The 20,901-nt window shown below is 42.1% G+C and overlaps 1 protein-coding gene across 2 annotated transcripts in view; it reads left to right on the top strand.

Annotated features, from left to right (window-relative positions):
• Window positions 1-20,901, top strand: part of ENPP6 (ectonucleotide pyrophosphatase/phosphodiesterase 6) — an 89,335-nt gene that overhangs the window by 14,509 nt on the left and 53,925 nt on the right. The window contains exon 1 of one of the 2 annotated variants that reach the window (XM_038398104.2): window positions 4,665-5,674. The exons of the other annotated variant lie outside the window; for it this stretch is intronic. Within the exon in view, the coding sequence (XP_038254032.1) occupies window positions 5,437-5,674 (238 nt within the window). The 5' untranslated portion in view covers window positions 4,665-5,436. Of the gene's footprint in view, window positions 1-4,664; window positions 5,675-20,901 lie in introns of those variants that run through there. 2 annotated transcript variants of the gene reach the window in all.

Genomic DNA, 20,901 nt, shown 5'->3' with positions numbered 1-20,901 from the left:
AATTGTCTGCAGAAATACAATTCAATATTGTATAGTGTCACAGCTACAGGGCCAGCTGTACCATTGACTTCTCTACTGCAGTGGAATCTCATGATTCTCCCATTTCTGAGACAGGTCCCTGGACTACAGTATGCTTACCCAGCAGGTCCAACTGGGTTTGGTACCTTGTGGTTCTTCTCTTTGGGAGTCTGTGATCAGTGGAATACAGTGACCCATGACAGCCTTCTTTTATTTCTTATTGGCTTGTGACTCCTCTGTGCTAACCCCAGATGCTTTTGTTTGCTTGTAACCTTTAAGATGAACCCCCAAGACAGCTATTTTTGGTACTTGATTTTTGGAATTGCTCTTTTAAAATCTAACAAAAGCCTAAGTTCCAGATGTATTTTTTTTTCTTTTTAATAAAATTTACCTTTTTTAAGAACAGGATTGGATTTTTGGTGTCCTAGGAGGTTTGTGCATGTTGTTTGATTAGCTGGTAGCCACAGCTAATTTCCTTTGTTTCCTTTCTCAGCTCTTCCCTGGAGAGGGGGTGAAAGGGCTTGAGGGTACCCCACAGGAAGGAATTCCCAAGTGCTCCTTCCTGGGTTCAAAGGGGGTTTTGTTGCATTTGAGTGGTTGCAGCGTTTACCAAACCAAGGTCAGAAAAAAGCTGTAACCTTGGGAGTGTAATACAAGCCTGGAGTGGCAAGTATTCATTTTTTAAATCCTTGCGGCACCCACTTCTGCACTCGGAGTGACAGAGTTGGGATTCAGCCTTGACAGCCCCTCTCCAGCCACTCCCCATCATTGAGGTTCCATTTCAGCATGTAGCTGTGGATATTCTGCATCCTTTCCCTAAAATACACCCAGAGGAAAGCTGTACATACTGACTTTAATGGATTTTGCCATCCGATGGCCAGAAGCAGTAGCTGTAGGCAACACCAGGGATAAAAATGTGTGGCAGGCATTAACAGACATTTTTGCCAGGGTAGGTTGGCCCTTCAACATCCTTATGGATTTGGGAACTAACTTCCTGGCAGGGACCATGAAATGTCTTTGGGAAGCTCATGGGGTGAACCCCTTACCACCATCAAACAAATGGCCTAGTGAAGTTTAATGGGACTTTGGGGGCCATGATACACTAATTCATGAATAAGTGCTCCAATGATTGGGAGTTGCAGCAGTTGCCTTTTGCCTACAGGGCTGTACCACATCCCATTTGGGATTTTCACCCTTTGAACTCATTTATGGCCATGAAGTTAAGGGGCCATTATAGTAGGAAAAGCAGCAATGGGAGGGGGTTACATCTTCTCCAGAAACTAACATTTTGAACTTTGTAACCAACCTGCAAAACACCCTCAAAGACTCACTAGCCCTTGTTCGAAAAAACCTATAGGATGCTCAACAAGAGCAAAAGGCCTGGTATAATAAACATGCCAGAGAATGTTTCTTCAGAGGAGGTGACCAAGTCATGGTCCTGAAAGTGCTCCAGGCCAATAAGATGGAAGCATTGTGGGAGGGGCCATTTATGGTCTGAGAGCGCCTGGGAGCTGGTAATTACCTCATAGCGTTTCCAGACCTTACCCTAAAACCTAAAGAATTTGAAGAGCCAGATACAAAGGCTATTAGAAGAGTTCAGTGTGGAGCTGTACAGTTCAGGGAGGCTTTGAAAGACCATTTTAACAGTGAGCCAGAATAGTGTCCTCTTGTTGTAGTGTGCCCTACCTGGCTTGTTCTTTTGTGGCTGGGGGCTGACTGCTGTACATGTAGGGATAGAACACTGTCAACGCACCTATTAATTTTGTTTGTAAATGATCCTATGAGTTGTGTGACACTGTGCAGTAAAAGGTAATTGGCTGCTTTCAGAACTGCTGAGCACTCGTCAGGATATGTTGTGAACTAATAAGGATGAATTATGTTCCAAATAATAGAATTTTATTCTGTAACAAAATCAGTGCAACCCCCCACCCTGCAATTTTACAACAAATCCATTAAAAACTTAATTTACTACGTTTTATTGTGAGAATAGAATTTAGGAAGGGGAAAAAAACATTCATGTCTATTTAAGCTACTTATACACTGTCCTGTGAAAGCCACAGTGGGTGTCAGTGAAGCTGTGATTGTCTTTAATGTCCCCCAGGATGGAATGGTCAAGGAAGTGCAGCAACCCCTGAGGCCAGGTGGAACGTTGAGGGTGGGGGGTATAGGGAGATCCTGATACTGAGTTCTCAATAGGCTGCAAAGGTAGGTGAGCCCTGGATTGTTGAACCTGAGGTCTACTATTGTCTGCAGTATCTGTGTTTGCTACCTAAGAAGCCTCATTATGTCCTGGTGCATCTTCCTCTCCTTTTCCTGCTGGGACTCCTGGGCCTTTCTCCTCTCTGCTCTTTCACTCTCCAGGCTGTCCACAATGTTCATTCTCCTGGCCCTGTTCTCTCAGTCCGATGCAGCACTAGCTCACAGGATCTCATTGAACATGTTATCTTAAGTCCTCTTCTTTCTCCTCCTTATCTGGCTCAGGCTTCTGCAGCCATGGAGGGGGAGACCCTCAAGGCCACAATGGCAGCAACTGAAGATAAAACACACAGTGGTACCATTGTCAGCATATTCACTACGTAAAGCGAAACCTAAGATGCTGAACTCACTTTCCTTGCTCCCCTAAAGTTTTAAGCGCTACATTCTCACTTCTGCTTGGGATTGCTTGTGCACAACACCAGTCACAGCACTCATCACGGTGAGTATAGCCTGCTGGCGGTTGGGGTTGCACAATTCTAGTAGTATAGGGCAATGGCACTGAATACTGGCACTATTTTCCACAGGCAGTGATGATTTTAGCTGGCATCTCACTCCTGAATGTAACAAAGGCAGAGACAGAACAGCGTCTGTTGGTCTTCCGAAGCTGCCCAGGCGTGTATACTGCTCGCCTGCATATTGCAAAGGTGCCTGCTGAAGTTATTGCTGAATGGTGTGGGAAAGTGACCTACTGCGGAGGAAGAAATAATGCACCCTCCCTAGAAACCTACTCTGGGGGGGCCTTCCCTATAATTGAAAATGTATGTACACACTTCCCTGAGGTTCCTTCACCTGCACTGGGTTTGTCTTTGCTGGACTGGCTGGACTGCGGAGGAGTCAAAAACAGGTCCTGGCTCACTGTGCAGCTGGATTCCCCTGGTCACCTGTCCCCCATACTAATTCTCCTCCTTGCTGGTCACAGCAGGAACTTGTGACTCAGGCTCCTTGGATGTATCCACGGCGGTGTGGTGGTAGGGTCTTTGCCGAGTATGGCACACAGCCTTTTGTAAAAGTGGCAGGCCTGAGGCTGAGCACTGGATCAATTGTTGGCCTCCCTGGCCTTCTAGTATGCCTGCCGTCACTGCTTGGCTTTCACATGACACTACTACTGGTTCCCGTTGTAGCCCTTCTCCCGTATCTTCCGAGCTACCTGCTCACAGACGTGGCTGTTCCTGCGGCTGTTTTGGAGCTGTGCCGGCGCAGCCTTTTCTCCCCACAGGCCCAGGACTCGGGAGAGCCAATATCTCCTGTCTACTCCAGGCAGGAGCGCATCTGGAGCCTGGAGTTGTTATGATCAGCCGGCCAGTCGCACCCAACAATGGAGAGCTGCTAGGAGTGCTCGCTAAGCCAGGCAATCAGGAAAAGGAATTTCAAAAATTTGCAGGGCTTTAAAGGGGAGCGGGGTTTCCAGTCTCGGTGACCCCTGGGCAGTGGAGTTCACAATGGTGACCAGAGTCATTAGTGTGGGGCATTATGGGACAGCTGCTGGAGGACAATTAGAGTAAAAAAAACTACCACAGTGTCTACCCTCACACTGCATCAACCTAAGTATATTGACCATGACTCTATGGCTCTCAGGGAGGTAGTATTACTATGTCAGTGTAACAGGGCACTTACCTCAGTGGGAGACAAATTTAAGTATAGACACTGTGACAGGGTCAGGCCTGATGACTACAGGAGAGTGATAGAAGGCAGATATATTAGCCCCAGGTTAATTAGGTCCCTTTTCCCTGGGTAAGGTAACAGGGAAGGTTCCAAAACAATCGGGAACTTTCTGGAAACAATTAAGGCAGACAGGCTGATTAGAATACCTGCAGCCAATCAAGAAGCTGCTAGAATCAATTAAGGCAGGCTAATCAGGGCACCTGGGTTTAAAAAGGAGCTCACTTCAGTTTGTAATGCACATGCGAGTAGCTGGGAGCAAGAGACGCGAGACGCTGAGAGTGAGAAGGCGTACTACTGGAAGACTGAGAAGTACAAGCATTATCAGACATCAGGAGGAAGGTCCTGTGGTGAGAATAAAGAAGGTGTTGGGAGGAGGCCATGGGGAAGTAGCCCAGGGAGTTGTAGCTGTCACGCAGCTGTTACAGGAGCCACTGTAGACAGCTGCAATCCAAAGGGCCCTGGACTGGAACCCAGAGTAGAGGGCAGGCCCGGGTTCCCTCCATCCCCCCAACTCCCTACTTGATACAGGAGGAGTTGAACTGGATTGTGGGTTCCACCAGATGGGAAGGTCTCTGGCCTGTTCCCCGATCCACTAGGTGGATCAGCAGAGACTGCGGGGATTGTTCTTCTTCCTTTCCCCATGCTGGCCAGTGATGAGGCTAACTGAGTGAACGGCAGATTTGAGCCACAAAGGTGGCCGAACTGAGGGCTGCCATGAACCTCTGATGCAAGAATATCCACCAATAAGCGCAGGACCCACCAAAGCAGAGGAGGAACTTTGTCACAACACTTGCACAACTAGGTTGACATAATTTGCTTTGCGTCAAACTGACTTTGTAGTGTAGACCAGGCCTAAGCCTTTGAATTCTTGGGCTAACACAACTATAGGTAGGATTCACCACTCTCTGCTAGTTCCCTGGAGATCCTTTTAAAACACTCAAAAAGAGGTTGTTAACCTCCATTAGAGTTCTTCTACCTAAAAACTTGGTTACTTTTTTTTAAGTTGTTTGCATTATTCCAGTGGTTTGTACAGACACAGCTAACCAAGTGGAACATGGAGTTTTACCCTGAAATAGACACGTAGAAACTGGGAACCAAATGCTACATTATTCCTACTGTTTTCTTTTGCTAGGCCAAAAGGTAATGTTAACAACCACACACTGACTGATCCCTGGAATTTCCTCTTCGTCTCCAATTCCTTGTACACAGTGTTTTTCTGTTGCTTATTACATTTTTTGAACACAAGTAACAAGCTCTCTCTTCCACACACACTATACACTTGGAAGCAAAGTTAATCATACTTTAGCACTTAACCTGTAACCTTGCAAGCCTAGCAGTTTTAATAAATGGAGCTGTACCTTTAAACCCTGCAAGTTAAACCGGCCAAGTGAGGAGAGCAGTGTAAGGTCCAGCCCCTGAAAGCAGCTTCAGACACCTCTCCCAGCGTCATTGCAAAGGGACAGGCAGCACTGACAGTGCTCTGGCGAGAGTTCTATCAACATGGCAAAGCACATGACCCTCTCTTTCCTCCTTGTTCTCACTATGGCAAGCTCATCCTTTGCCCGTCGAAAGCTTTTAGTGTTTCTGATCGATGGCTTTCGTTACGATTACATCAATGACAATGAACTGGAGTCCCTGCCTGGCTTTAAAGAGATTGTGGACAGGGGAGTGAAAGTGGATTACATGACCCCAGACTTTCCCAGCCTTTCCTATCCAAATTATTACACACTGATGACTGGTGAGTACTTTCTTTTATGTGTTGTGATGCTCTTAAGAGCGGTCAGCTAGCTTCTTAGATTAAGTTAAGGTAATTGGATTTTGCTACACAGAGGGATGAATATACTCTAGGTTAGGGTTTCAGCTGTACTGTTATCCTTAGTGAGGTCTAAAAAGTATTACAGTACTGACTCTGAATTTCAATGAAGACAGCAAGATAAATAAATCCATCAAGTCTCTCCAATCTAAAGTAAAGTTGGACACATGCTGTGTAAATATAATCTTGCTAAGGAGTTAGGATTTGTTTTCAAAAGTTTGCTTTTTCACTAGCTCACCAGCTATGTAGTTTTCATAATAAAGTTTCTTGAAAATTATTGTAATTGCTATACACATAACCTGTAAGCATAGGTGATCTCTAGTTGCTTCTCCTGTTGCATTTCATTTTCTCTGAGATACAGTACACACAAAATTCCTCAGATCTGAGTAAAATGCCATTTTTCATGCTTGTCTGGAATATCTATAATGCTTGAATACTGTATAACTAAGTGTCTTTTTCTTTCTGAGTTAGAAAGTAGAAATAGATGGGAAACATTTGGAATGTAAACATACAAAGTATGTCCGGAGACTCAATTTATGCATTTAACAAGGACTAATATAAACTGAGGATGACCAAAGTATGTCTTGTTTTCAGAAAGCAGAGCTGCTCTAGACAGTTTTGCATTAAACTGGTCTTTAAATAAAACTGACATCCTGCTTTGGCCATTAGATTATGAGGATTTATTGAATTCTGGTTTAACTCTCCCCTAAGACCCGGTATTTGCAAAAGACTATGAAGCATCCAATTAGAAATGAAAGAGTGTAAAGATTCTTGCTTTTGCTCATTCCCATTACATCTTGCCATTTTCTGAATGCCAAGAAAGGGTTCTTACAAAGCAGGCAATGTGATCAAGATATTACAAATGCCCATTCAATCTGTTTTCATAGTATATTTTAAAATTAGTTTCTTTTTAACTCAGTATGATGCTAGACAGTTATGCAGTAGCAGAATAGCTAAGTACATTAGGAAAGTTACTTTGGAGACTAAACATCTGCTAAACAATCAGAAATGAAGAATTACTGTAAGCAGGGAATAGACTCTCAAACTTGAATATCTCCCCAGTTATTCAATAAACAAGACCTTCAGACTAACTAGAAAAAAGTCAATTCTTTTCTAGCCAGGCAGTGGCTTTGTCTGACCATAGAACAATACGATGCCTAGCAGTTCATCTACTGCTTGTTTAGAAATAAATAGATGCCACTATAAATCAAAAAGCTGACATCAGTTTTGCCTGGTTTGTTTCAAAATTACTTAACCCTTCCTTCCCCAGCTTGGAAGAAAATGCCCCTTTTCAATGCTCATTTCTTAGAAAATGCACATCTTTTCATCACTGCCCATGGCAAGCCCATGAAAAACCCTTTTGCAAAGTAAACATCCTTATAAAGAATAAAAGTGCAACCGCACCATGGATCATTTTCTTGCTATATAAACAAATCATGTCAGCACTTCATATTTGTAAAAAGACTTTGCCTGAAATTGGCCCAAAAACAAAAAGTGCACAAGAAGTGATTGCTATCCCTCACTGTCAAGCTTTACCATCACAACCATTAGGTTTATATAGGCAGAACCTCCTAGTGGGGACAAAAGGGGCAGTTTGCCCTGATACCTGTTCAAGAGGGCCACAAACCAAGTGGTGCTGCGACTGGTGCACAGGGTCACACCACTACTCAAATTTGGCCCAGCTGCCCCTCCATCATAACAGATTCCTGGACCTCCATTTAGAGGTAATTTGTTTTTTGAAGGGTTGGGGACCTCAGTTTCAGATTTTGCCCTCATCTCCCAAAAAATCGGTTTTATATACAGGTGGAGTGAAATCCACAATCTGTTCATCTCTTTGAGTACGTAGCCCTGAAGCATATAGGGCTGGCTTAGCCTGCATTATATCCAGCTGTAACACAAGAAACCTACAGGCCCATATCCTGTAAGACATTAGTTTAAGCAAATTAGTATAAATTAGCATAAGTATAGTAGGCCTGTGACCTTTGGCATAGATAAATAGTGTGACAGTCACCCCTTAGATTTTGGGACACTAAGTACACCTGTCACCCCTTGCTCAAACAGATCTTGCGGTGATCACTTCCATGTTCCCTGCGGTGACCTTTTACTGTTAAATTCCAGCTCCTGCCATTGAGCAAGATATCCTTAGTTCCCCAAAATCTAAGGGGGGAGTGAGTGTTTGGACTCACACCAGAAGACTATGAATGAGACGTACAAGGACCATCAAGGTTCCTTCCCCACTATGAACTCTAGGGTACAGATGTGGGGACCTGCATGAAAAACCCCCTAAGTTTATTTTTACCAGCTTAGGTTAAAACTTCCCCAAGGCACAAACTATTTTACCTTTTGCCCTTGGACTTTATTGCTGCCACCACCAAGCGTTTAACAAATATATAGCAGGGAAAGAGCTTGCTTGGAAACGTCTTTCCCCCCAAAATCCTCCCAAACCCTACCCCCTCTTTCCTGGGGAAGACTTGATTAAATCCTCACCAATTTGCATATGTGAACACAGACCCAAACCCTTGGATCTTAAGAACAAGGAAAAAGCAATCAGGTTCTTAAAAGAAGAATTTTAATTGAAGAAAAAGTAAAAGAATCACCTCTGTAAAATCAGGATGGTAAATATCTTACAGGGTAATCAGATTCAAAATGTAGAGAATCCCTCTAGGCAAAACCTTAAGTTACAAAAAGACACAAAAACAGGAATATACATTCCATTCAGCACAACTTATTTTATCAGCCATTTAAACAAAACAGAATCTAATGCATATCTACCTAGATTGCTTATTAGCCCTTTACAGGAGTTCTGACCTGCATTCCTGCTCTGGTCCTGGCAAAAGCAACACACAGACAGAGAGAACCCTTTGTTTCCCTCCCCCCTCCAGCTTTGAAAGTATCTTGTCTCCTCATTGGTCATTTTGGTCAGGTGCTAGCGAGGTTATCTTTAGCTTCTTAACCCTTTACAGGTGAAAGGGTTTTTTCCTCTGGCCAGGAGGTGGTTAGCCTTCCCTTTATATTTATGACAACCATGCTACTGCATAGTCTTTAGCAAAACATGTGTGGTGTCACAGATCCCATCTGTCGCATTGCTCCTTGATAAGTGTTGGCACGAGTCCAAACCTGTGGATTGCTCCTTCCCATGCCTTTGAAAACATTTTGGACAATACAGCACTAATTTAACAATTTTTCATCTTTGATTAGGTCTGGGACCTTTCCCACTTCTACAAATTACAATGCAGCAGTAATTGTGTTTGCAATGTATTCTCCATACTCCTCAATAGTTACAAATTCAGCAAGGTCCCCTTTAACATGTGTATAAACTTTAAAGAGCACAAAACTCACACCCCCAACATCGGAATCATTGCCATGCCATGCCAAAGACGGGGCTGGTCCTTTGTCTCTCACCACTAGGTACTCAAGGAAGGATGGGAGTATGAAAATCTAAGAGCTTATGCAAAAAACGATACCACAGATATCCCCAGTACTGTACTATTCTTATCTTTTTTCATGGGGCTTGAAGCTCTTCTGGCTTTACTCATTTTAATAACAATCTCTAAGGCTTTATTTTGCCCTCAGTGTGAGCCTCCTTGCCATCCACCCTGAGGCTTCCAACAAGATGTTGGTTTTAATTCTGTGTAGTCTGATTTGGGACAAGAACCTTATGACCTTTTGATCAACTAGCCATCAATGCAATGATTATTAACTATTAAAAGGGTCAGGCAACAAGAGCTTGAAACATGTCCTACTTCAAAGATTCTGCATACAGAAATCTCACATGTGCTCTTGAGGTTCCATAGCATTTGTAAAAGAATTTAGATGATGAAACAGGAATATTAGTTCTTTTACATTACAGTTCTCACACCGTGGCTCAAAGCTACAATACAATTTGCAAAGCAAAAATCTTGTCAGAGTCCCGTTGTAATTACATTTAAATGTCACGTGTCATCCAAGGATCTCAAAGCATTACAATTACAAAATAATTTTAAGTATTAATTAAGCTTCATAAATCTCCTGTAAGACAGGAATTAAGTGAGTCAGTAGAAAAGCCAAGAACAAGACTTGGGAGCTGGGCAAACCCAAGGAAGTTCATTTTCTGCTAATGACCACAAAGTTTGGGGAACAGGGAAAACCCAAACTCAGCCTGGAAGGATGACATGTGTCAAGATGCTGCAACTCCATGTTATGCTACACCTCAGTATAGTTATGCATCTGTCACTACAGTGTTAAAGGTGGAGCTTTCCATCTTAATTTCCAACTCACATTTAGCAGACTCTGAAGACACAGGCTGGGGCATGCTTGCATTTCAGTCCAAAGTATTCTCCCAACCTTATTAGGCATAAATTACTATTCAGGCAAGAGGACTTGAATTTTATCACAATTTCTTCTTAGAACTCAGTGTTCTTATCATTTGAACACGGTATTCTTCACAGCTTGTCCTAAACTGTTATACTGTGGCCTGCCAAAAAGTTCCCATGTTCTAATCTCAGAGGTAGCTGCATTTCAGTGCGTGTGTTTGTTTAGAAGTTTATATAGCACTTAGCCCCATCATAGTGTAAATTAACAAAATTCCAGTCAGCAAGGAGTCAGCTGATGTTTAGTTCTCTCCTGACTTTAATCATGTATGTCAAGTTTTTTTCTTTCCCGTCTTTTTTCTCCTAGCACCATCTGGTAACTTGGTCCTCCTGTTAGGAAGTGGTTGTTGCCGAGGGAAAGTTCTCATGAAATGTCAGTCACATCTGACCAGGCCAGTACTCTCTGCTGGACTCGAAGCCGATCTTCACCAAACCATAATGATAGATTTGTATGCAGAGATCAAATCTGACCATCCCTGATACCTCTCTCTAGGATTGGGATCCAAAGTTCTGTTTTTGGACCATCTCCAACAGTAGTATGAACCCCCATACTGATAGCTTATGTATTTAGCACCTCTCATTGCAAAGGGATCCAAAAACTTCACAAACTATACTCATAGTCACTACTAAAATCTATCTATCTCTAGAGAGGAAGGACTACATCAACTACACACTACACAACAGCCTAATATTTACATATAGTGTTGTTGTAGTCATGTCAGTCCCAGGATATTAGAAACACAAGGTGGGTGAGGTAATATCATTTATTTGGACCAATCTTGAGAGAGAAGTTTTGAGCTTACAAAGAGCTCTTCCTCAGCTGGGAAATTTACTCAGAATGTCACAGCTAAATACAAGGTGTATCAGATAGTTTAGCATAAGTAGTTAGCACATATTAGCACAAAATCTTGAATGATCCCTTAGAATCTGTTGGTCCAGTAAAAGATAGTTTCTCACCCAATGACCTTTTATTCTCCAAGATGTATTTTATTGAGCTTGTTAAAAATATAACACAGCTGATATGCAACATACAATAACAACAGTAAGGAGAATCACTAAAAGGTCTGTGTTATAATAATGAATTTTTTTTAATGCCTTACATCTGTGAACCTCAGAGCACTTCATGAACATTAAGCCTAAGAACCCTGGAATGTCTGAGATTCCTGTTGTTATTAATCATTATAATATTATTATTAGGCTGTTGTATGTTCCTAAAAGCTCATGCTGCAGGGTTTCAACTGGCCACCTGCACGGGTTAGGAAGGCATTTTCCACCCAGGGTTTTTAATCTCCTTCTTCTGAAGCATCAGAGATGGCCACAGCTGGAGATGGGCTATTGGACAGGGAGGGCCAGGGCTCTGAGATGGCACTGAGCATTCTCTCTCTCTCAGATGTTTGACTGGATGGTTCTTGCTCACATGCCCAGGGTCTAACTAATCCCCATATATGGGGTCAGGAAGGAATTTCCCCCCAAGTCAGATTGGCAATGACCTTAGGTGTGTGTGGAGATTCTCCTTCCTCTGCCATGTGTGGGGGTGGGTCACCTGCCAGGATTACCGGGGTATAGCTCACTTAATAATTTCCCTGCCATTGCAGGGCCCTTGGGCACTGCTGCATCTCAGTCCCTCCTATTCTCTGCCTGTGACACGTAATAGTCTAGTCTGCTGTAATACTTGAATCTCATTTTAATTGTTGGGTTTAGTGTGCAGGTGCTGGGTGGTGGTGGTGGCCTGTGATATATAGGATATCAGACTGGATGATCTGGTGGTTCCTTCTGGCCTTAAACTCTGTGACTATATGAACTCCTAGATGCCCCAATCATGTTTGGAGCCCATTGTGTTACGCACTGTACACCCAGAGTGAGAGACAGTCCATATCTGAAGAACTTACAATTGTAAGACAGGCAAAAGTTGGGAAGTGTAAACAGAGAGGTTAAGTGACTTGCCCAAGTTCACACAGCAGGTCAGTTGCACAGCTGGGCACAGAACACAGGTTTCCCAAATCTCAGTCCAGTTTTCTAGTTATGGGATGACAATGGCTTCTACCAAAGAAGTTTTTAATTATACTAATTTTAAAGCTGTATGAACTAAGCCCCAAAGGGCTAGAGTCTTGAGTGGGACTTAGGTGGCTGTATGAATGCTCATCGGCAGAAACTTATGGGCCTAGGTGACTTTAGACACCTACAGCACTAGGCTGCAGCTGAGTGGTGGGTTTGTGAATGCTGGTGGCACCTCAATGTTAGACTTAAAAGGGCAGCTGGGGCCTAAGTCCTGCCAAGCTGCTCAGCACCTAGTTCATGCCTGAGATCTGGAAAGATTCTCAAACTAGGCATTTCCCCTGCCTATTTTGTCAGCTGGTCCCAATGCAGCTTGTTCAGGGTCATTCTGACTCTCTCTCTCTCTCTGGCCAAATGAATATTTAATTATTTATATGCAGTGGAACAGTTTCGGCACAAGAGCTTGAGCAAGATCTACCCCCTCACTACCTCATGACCCAGCGGTTAGACCCCTCAGCTGGGAGATGGAAGACCCAGTTCAAATCCCAGCTCCAAACCAAGCAGAATAGGGATTTGAAAATGTCAGGTAAGTGCTCTAACCTCTGGGTTATTGTCTATAAAAAGGTTGCTGGCATCTTCTCCGCCAATTTTTTGTGAAACAGGGCTGAGCTGGTTCACGCCAGGAGAGGTTTCACAGCTGTGAATCCCAAGTGGTAGGAGGTGTCTTCCTTCCCCAAGGAGTTAGAAACAGGCATTTTCTATTGGCTAGCTTAGGTGGCTTCCCACTTAGTTTGCTGGCTAACGTGAAACCCTTTTCAGGCATCTAACTGGATGCCTAACTCAGGGTCATGAAGTCCAGTGAGCAGCAGGGCACCTAGCTGCAATGCCTACATTTTCCAAGAGATTGTAAATTGCCAAAGGTCACAGTTTAAGACAGTGGTAAAGTGAGGGCTAGAAAATGAAAGCTGAATCTAGTGACTGGGCTAAAATCCAACTTTTCAGCTATTAATTGGTATAATCCATGGAGCCTTTGGCAGGGGTCAGGCACTACATAAAATATAAAAAGGGGTTAGAGGAATCTATAGCACATAACAGAACAAAATGTGAAGGATAAACTGCATCTCTCATCCTTAGATTTTCGACATTCAGAGACAATAACATTCAGTATTAATACTCTTAGTAATAAGTATTGTTTCCTATTAAACTCCGCCTTCCGAGTTTACCTGAAACAAAATATCAAAGAACACCTAATTAAATGTCACAGAAAATTTCAAAATCCAGGGCTGGGAGCCTTTTCCCTTTCTTTATATACATACTATAATTACAAGAAAGGAAATCAAACTACAGAAAAATATAATAAATAATAATATTCATTGTCTGTCTTAATCCCATAAATACCAGGTGATTCAGAGATCAGGGGAAAAAAATCTAGTAACACAGAACTAATCATAGGCAAAATGCCATGTGACGCCTCTGATGTCATCAAGTTACTAACGGGCATATTGCATCACAAGTGTGGTTCAGTTATTAACTGCCACGTTGCACCTCACATATGGTCCGCTTATTAAATGCACGTTGCACCTCAAGTGTGGTCCAATTATGAAATGCCACATTGCACTCCTTCAGAACACTGCAGTCTCATGCAACAGCAGGAAGTTCAAGGACAATCGATAATACCGGTGCGAGCACTATAGTGAAGGTGCATGAGTGAGTTGTTTGAACATCAGAACACAACAGGAATGCATGGTGGTGTTCTGACTTTGAGACAAGCCTGTGCTACAGATGCTGTTTAGTTTAAAGAGACCACCACTCAACACTGATAATTGCTTCAGCCAGTGGGATGTATTTGATATGTAGGCAAAGAAACTAGTTTGATATGGAAATCTTGTGACACCTCATGTTACCCTTGATGACCCACTGACATAAAATTCAACTGTTTGAAACTCAACTTACCAGACAAAATATTTCCTGTATTTTGCACCCCCTCCATCTCTCCATTTTCTCCTACTAAGGAGAATTGCATCAAAGCAGGATTTTTTTTGTAAAGAGTTGAGCTGCTGCAGTTTGGCCGTCTGATGCCTTAATCATTTGTTTATGAGGTTACAATTGGTTGCTTTGAAAATTCTTTTAACATTACAGAAGATTTTGATCCCAGATGAGCAATGGGGACAGTCTGGCAGCTGGGAGGTGAATCAAGTCTGGTAGGTCCCCAAAAGAGTAAGGTGCATCAGGGAAATTTCAGCACCAGGGAGATGTGTTTAGGGCACTTTTCTGGGAGAAGCAGAAGAATTTTCATCCTGAAGTGGGGCAAGGTATATAAAGATGAGATGGGCACCTTCTGGAAGGTGAGTCTGGAAACTTGTGGAGAGGGCTTTGGTGGGTTGTAGATGGGCTTGGCAGCTGAGGAGTGGGGAGAAAATTGGGGCACTCAGGTGTTCTAAGGGTTAATTCAATTGTACCACGTGTTTTTCTTTGAGTTAAATCACAAAGTCATCTTGGATGTTTATTCTTTTGAGAATCTTCGCACAGATTATAAGGCTTAATATTGCTCTCTCTCTCTGATTTGGCCTGTTGATGCATAAACGTTTCTGTCCAAAATAAATAGAATGTCTTATCTCTCCATTACCCCTTACAGCTACCAGTTCTTACTTCATAGCGGTTATTGCAGCATTCCTTGGAACAAGCTGCCCAAGCTAGTAACTTTTGGGGTCCAGAGATGCTAAAAGACTCTTTGCAAGGTGCTGAGTGTACAATAAGATGGCTATAAAGAGACACTCACTCCATAATGAAAAAATACATAATACAAAAAAGCTTCAAAAACAGACTCCAACGAGAGACTGCTGAATTGGAATTAATTTGCAAACTGGATACAATTAACTTAGGCTTGAATAGAGACTGGGAATGGATGAGTCATTACACAAAGTAAAACTATTTCCCCATGGTATTTCTCCCTCCCACCCCACGCCCCACTGTTCCTCTGATATTCTTGTTAACTGCTGGAATTAGCCTACCTTGCTTGTCACCGTGAAAGGTTTTCCTCCCCCCCCTCCCCCCCCCGCTGGTGATGGCTTATCTTAAGTGATCACTCTCCTTACAGTGTGTATGATAAACCCATTGTTTCATGTTCTCTGTGTGTGTGTATATAAATCTCTCCTCTGTTTTTTCCACCAAATGCATCCGATGAAGTGAGCTGTAGCTCATGAAAGCTTATGCTCTAATAAATTTGTTAGTCTCTAAGGTGCCACAAGTACTCCTTTTCTTTTTGCGAATACAGACTAACACGGCTGCTACTCTGAAATCACTCCATAATGAGCATCCCCAAAATCAGTAACAGCTGAATGAATGCAGCACCTCACAAGGCCCTTTATAACTGAAGCCACAGCCAGTAAACATAATCGATGGGCAGTGTCATATCTCATCTGGAAATTAAGGGGATTTTTCTAAGACTTTGTCAACAAAAATAGTCTTTTTTGGCACATCATGTTTTAGAACAAGTCAGCAAACCAGTTTGCTCTAAAACATTACTTTCCAAAAAATATATTTCTTTTGGCTTCCATGAACAGGAGAGGGGCATTCCTACTTATGCAGCTGGTGAAAAATTGCTGGAGTAGGAGGTGGTAATATAGTGGAGTTTATAGACAATTGAAAGATTTTGATCTGAAATGGTTGGTAGAAAGCTGCAAGGTCCCATGAAACCCAAGTTATTTTGGATATACTGAAATACAAAATGCTTTAATATAGAACTTTTCATTTGTTAGGCCTCTCAAACCATTTTATAAAGCATTTAATTAAGTCAGTGGTCTTCCTGCATACCACTTCATAGGAGAAGGATCCCAACTCTGACACCTTCTCCTGACTTGCCTACTTCATGGCTCTCAGTATGGAAACAGGATCAGTTCCTTGATCTTTACATGGCTATATCATGGTTCCATAACACAGTAATGACACCGTCTGGTATCATCTACAAAGAGAAGGCCAAAATGCACAGCTTGGTGGCTTGATGTGTATACCCTATTTACAGAATCTTACCCTTATATTGCACCTGTCTTCTTTAATGATGAAATAGGGCATATTCAAGCCAATTATTCCATGTTTATTAGTAGTACTTCTGAGTCTCCCTTCCAGTAAAACATACCCTCTGCTCTCTTACCCATGCAGTCCTTCCTTGATTTGCATCATACACATTGCATACCCAGATACTCTTACATATTTGTCACTTGCTGTAAAAGTTATCCTGCTTGATAGGACAGATTCTCAGAATTTAAACAGCCAGTGATTAAAAGATATAGCCTCCTCCTTTGTGAATCACGAAGGACAAAACATGGTCTGAGATGAAACACAAAAGCTGTGATTCAACATCTAAGCCTTGCTGTTAGTTCTAAAAATGGGACTTTCCTCAGTTATGGCTTCAACAGATATCACAGTTATTACAAGAATGGAAAATATGTTCTATATTAGCATATTAAACACAAACAACACTAAAAGAATGGGGGATGGAGATTAATGCATATGAAGGCAGGGTGGGGATACAATTCTTGGCAGCTAGTTATTAGAGCAGCTATTAGCATAGAGTGTAGTGAATAATGGCAAAATCCAAACCCCAAATGGCACTTGACACTTACTGTTTTAACTTCATTGTTCTGAGAGTAAAGATGAGAGTTTATCTTCAGCTACTGTCTCCTCCCCAACCAAATCTGGGAAGTATCAGGACTAGAGCTGAGCAAATAAATTAGGATTTGGTTTGATGGCCAAACCAAAAACTGTGGGGGAGGGATGGGAAAATCAGCTGATTTTGAACAGAAAGAAATTTCATTTCAGGTCATTTTTTGGCAAATATATTACTGAACTGAAAAAATTCGTTCAGGTCTAGTCAGGGCATGATGTCATCATTCACCAAGAGTCTGGAACTCTTCTATATCTTGTGTGATAGCTTCCTACAGAGTTTATCTACAGTTCTGCACAGCGTAGAGGCAAGGGCCCAATTCTCCACTGTCCTGCACCTGGTGAAATCATTAACACCAGTGTAAAGTGGCTGGAAAACACTATCCAATCAGAACAGCAGCATTTCACACCCATGCTGCACTAGTGTAAATAACTACACCAGGTGTAGAAGTACAGCTGAGAATGATAGATCTTTGCAAGTAGAGTACATGGATTTATTTAAAACATGGAAATGAATGGTAGGGCTATGGGAAAGTGGCATATAGAGGTCATTGGGGATTCTAATATTTATCCAGGTCCAGGCCTAGCAGCTGCAGCACACGTTTCCTTATACCATTTTGCTCCAAAATGGAGTGCTCATTTCCAAGGGCAACGTTGTCGCTCAATCACCAGACCCTTCTAATGACAAGAAAGTTGGCAATTTCTGCCAAATGTGGTGGTGCTTTTTGTGATATGAGCACCTGCTTACTGGGTTAACCAACCCAGTACCTAGATGCTGGGAGAAATAGTTAGCACTAAGTCTGAGGAAGAGGCAAGTATTAACTCAAACTCATAATTGCAAGGTTCAATGCCCTACTAACAGCATTATTATTAACCTCATGTTAACGGAGAATAATGAATGCTTGGAGGATACTGACTATCATATTTCTCATATGATAGAAACATGTGCAGGTTTTTGCTACATAACTAAAATTACCTGGGCTACAACTTAGTCAAAGAAGAGACTAAATTTAGTTCCAAAGTAAGCTTCTGTAAGAGACAAGACCAAGAGAATGTTTCATATTTTAAAACTCAAATGAACTATTAAAGAAAACATGTTTTTAAACATATACAAATTACCCATGCAGTGCCTGAAACACAAACACTGAAGCACATAGAAGCTGAGTGAAATCAATTATAAACCAAAATGAAACGCAATTCACTAATTTACTTTGTCCATGCTGAGAGCCATGGAAAAAGTGAAAAAAGAGCATAGTGACAAATAGTTTGAATGTTAAAGTTTTTTCCTTCTCTTTTGACAATCAAAGGCATTATTAGCAACAGCATTAACGTGTTTGTTTATGACATATGATTTTAAAATTGACAGTTTCCTCCCTTCTTGAGTGAGGTACTGTTAAATTTCAAATGGCATACTGTGAATCACATACTGTAGCTGGTTTTGCAGCACCACTACATATGGGCTGGTTACCATACCGGAGAATCTATGGATATGATTACACCACAGCCAGCTAGTTGTGACCTAGTGGCTGTAAGGCAGTGGCACAAGCTACCCTCCCCCCGGCCCAAATACAACCCTGCCCAGAACCCTAGGTACATATGCAAGCAGCTTACCTATGGCGCTTCCCATGCTGCTGAGACTACACTGCTCAAGTGTGTCTAAACCAGCGTCACTCATTCTTCCTGATTGTAGTGTCAACATACCCATAGTCTTACAACATTATCAAGGCAAGGCCTGAGGAGGTGGTGGAATGCTATCCATGGGAGTTGGGGAGGCTTCCCAAGTCTTGGGAGGTCTTAATTTTGTTGACCCAGGCATTCTATAAAGTACACGCCTCATGTTGTACATCCACCAATCTGAGATGGTATGGTTCTGAGTGCCAAATATTTCCCTTTGGCTCTCAAAAACGTTGTGAACATTTGGGTTTGTTTTTACTGAAAAAATGTCCCCAGAATGGAAAACAGAAAACGTTTGTACAACTCTAGAGATAAGTTCATATGCCACAAATTGAAGCATAGAGCTTTTTGCTCATCTGGTAACTAAAACCTTGTATTGCACATCTGTCTATTTATGGTACTTCTAAGAATGTGCCTGTTACCAACTAATAGTAGCACTAGCAGTAGCTGGACACCAATATCTCTAGGTATTTATATATCCAGAGGTAAAAGTATAGTAACCATTCACCACTGGAAGACTGGGTAAAAAGTTCATATACTTTCTAATCAGTTCAATGGTCTACATACCATTTAGTAGAGGCATCCATTAGATCCTCATAAAATATAGACTTTAGACCAAGAGGCATTATAATCATTAATATACTAGTGTAAGGGTTCATGACATCCCCTGCTACATGGTCAAATGGATCCTCCTTAGAAATCAAAGCATGTACTGAGCTTTCTTTCCATTTGACATAAGATTTCCACCAGTACTGCACATTTATGTATATCCTAGGCCAGTGAAATCTCTCCTATAGCTCAGCTTGATTTGGAGGATCATAACAGTATTGTAAAATCTTCATTAATAAGCTCTTCTGGGGCCACACATTGTCTGTTCACATCTTGAGGTGTCATTTTTGCCTGGGGCCCCACAGATGGCAGGACACATCATCCACAGCAGCTCTCTTTTTGTGCTTCCTTTGGCATCCTACTGAATGTTCTCAGTAGTTTCAGACAAGTAATGAAAGAATTAACACTAGCATCACCTTTGAGGTCCTTCCGGACTTCAGTAAGATGCAGGCCCAATGGCATCTGGTGGTAAAGTAGAGCAGCAGGTGCTGTAACTGACAGGCAGAACATGGGGCCTTCAGGAGACACCATTCACTTTGACATGCCTACAGCCCAATAAGATTGATGTTGTATAAAGCAGCAACACCATGAGAAATGCTTTAGACCAGCGAATATGATGGCTCTGATTTTACAGGCCTACACCCTCACTTCTCTAATCAGTGGCAATAGGAGCATGACAGTGCCCAATATGATTCACACTGATCTGCACTGAGGAGAGAGTTTGGAGCAAAGAGCTGTAGAATTTTTCTAAACCTGTTTACACAGTACAATTGAATCAATTTTCTTTTTTTACTTTTTGATTGAGTGAAACTGTAGTGATGTTTGTACACCTGACTGTGAAGATCCTAGCACTCTGTTGGTGCTATGCAAATGAAAGAATATAGTAGTAGTAATAAATAATAATAATATGATGATGTCAGATTATCCTGCATTATTCCCTTTATTCTGTCATTTTGAACTAAGTAGTGATGCCAGACTGAATATTTCCCTTCTCTGGCGAAGATCATGGGATATTGGGAGATATATCAAGCACAGTTTATAAAAATAGGTACTTGCTAGTCCAACTGGTTCTAGGCAAACCTCCAAAGGGTGCAGCATAGGGATTGGCCTGTGTAATAGAGCTCTGAATCCAAACATCCCCAGGCTGGGAGAGGTGAGGTGGTTTTCAGATTCAGTATTCCAGATTGCTTTGTTCTGTTAGAGAGACCTGAGGCCCACTGCTCATTTTTATAACATTGTAGGCAACACAAATGTCTGCTCACTTTGCACATGCACTGTTAGATGCACTTAAGCAAATCCCTGATTTGCACTTGCTCATTGGGAATGCATGTCAAAATCAGACCAGCACCATTTGTATCAAGATCTGAACTTCCCATCAATTGGGAATGGCAAGGCCCAATTCTGGGTCCATCTCAAGTTTTTAGGTTTGTTTCCTAAATATCTAGGAATTCCAGTGCTTCAGACCAAGTTCTCCAGGACCTAGAAACAGTGAGCAAAATGGCTCTCTAGCAAGAACTGGAGAGGCAGTGTACTCTAGTGGTTAGGATATTGGACTGGGAGTCACAAGAACTGCTTTCGATTCCCAGACTGGTGTGTGAACTTGGCAAATGGATTCTCTCTGTCTTTCAGAGTAGCAGCCGTGTTAGTCTGTATCTGCAAAAAGAACAGGAGTACTTGTGGCACCTTAGAGACTAACAAATTTATTTGAGCATAAGCTTTCGTGGGTTACAGCCCACTTCATCAGATGCATAGAATGGAACATATAGTAAGAAGATATATATACATACAGAGAACATGAAAAGGTGGAAGTTGCCAGACCAACTCTAAGAGGCTAATTAATTAAGATGAGCTATTATCAGCAGG

This window comes from Dermochelys coriacea, chromosome 4 (genome assembly GCF_009764565.3).
Source record: "Dermochelys coriacea isolate rDerCor1 chromosome 4, rDerCor1.pri.v4, whole genome shotgun sequence".
NCBI lineage: Eukaryota > Metazoa > Chordata > Testudines > Dermochelyidae > Dermochelys > Dermochelys coriacea.
This window is presented reverse-complemented; position numbering and strand designations above follow the sequence as displayed.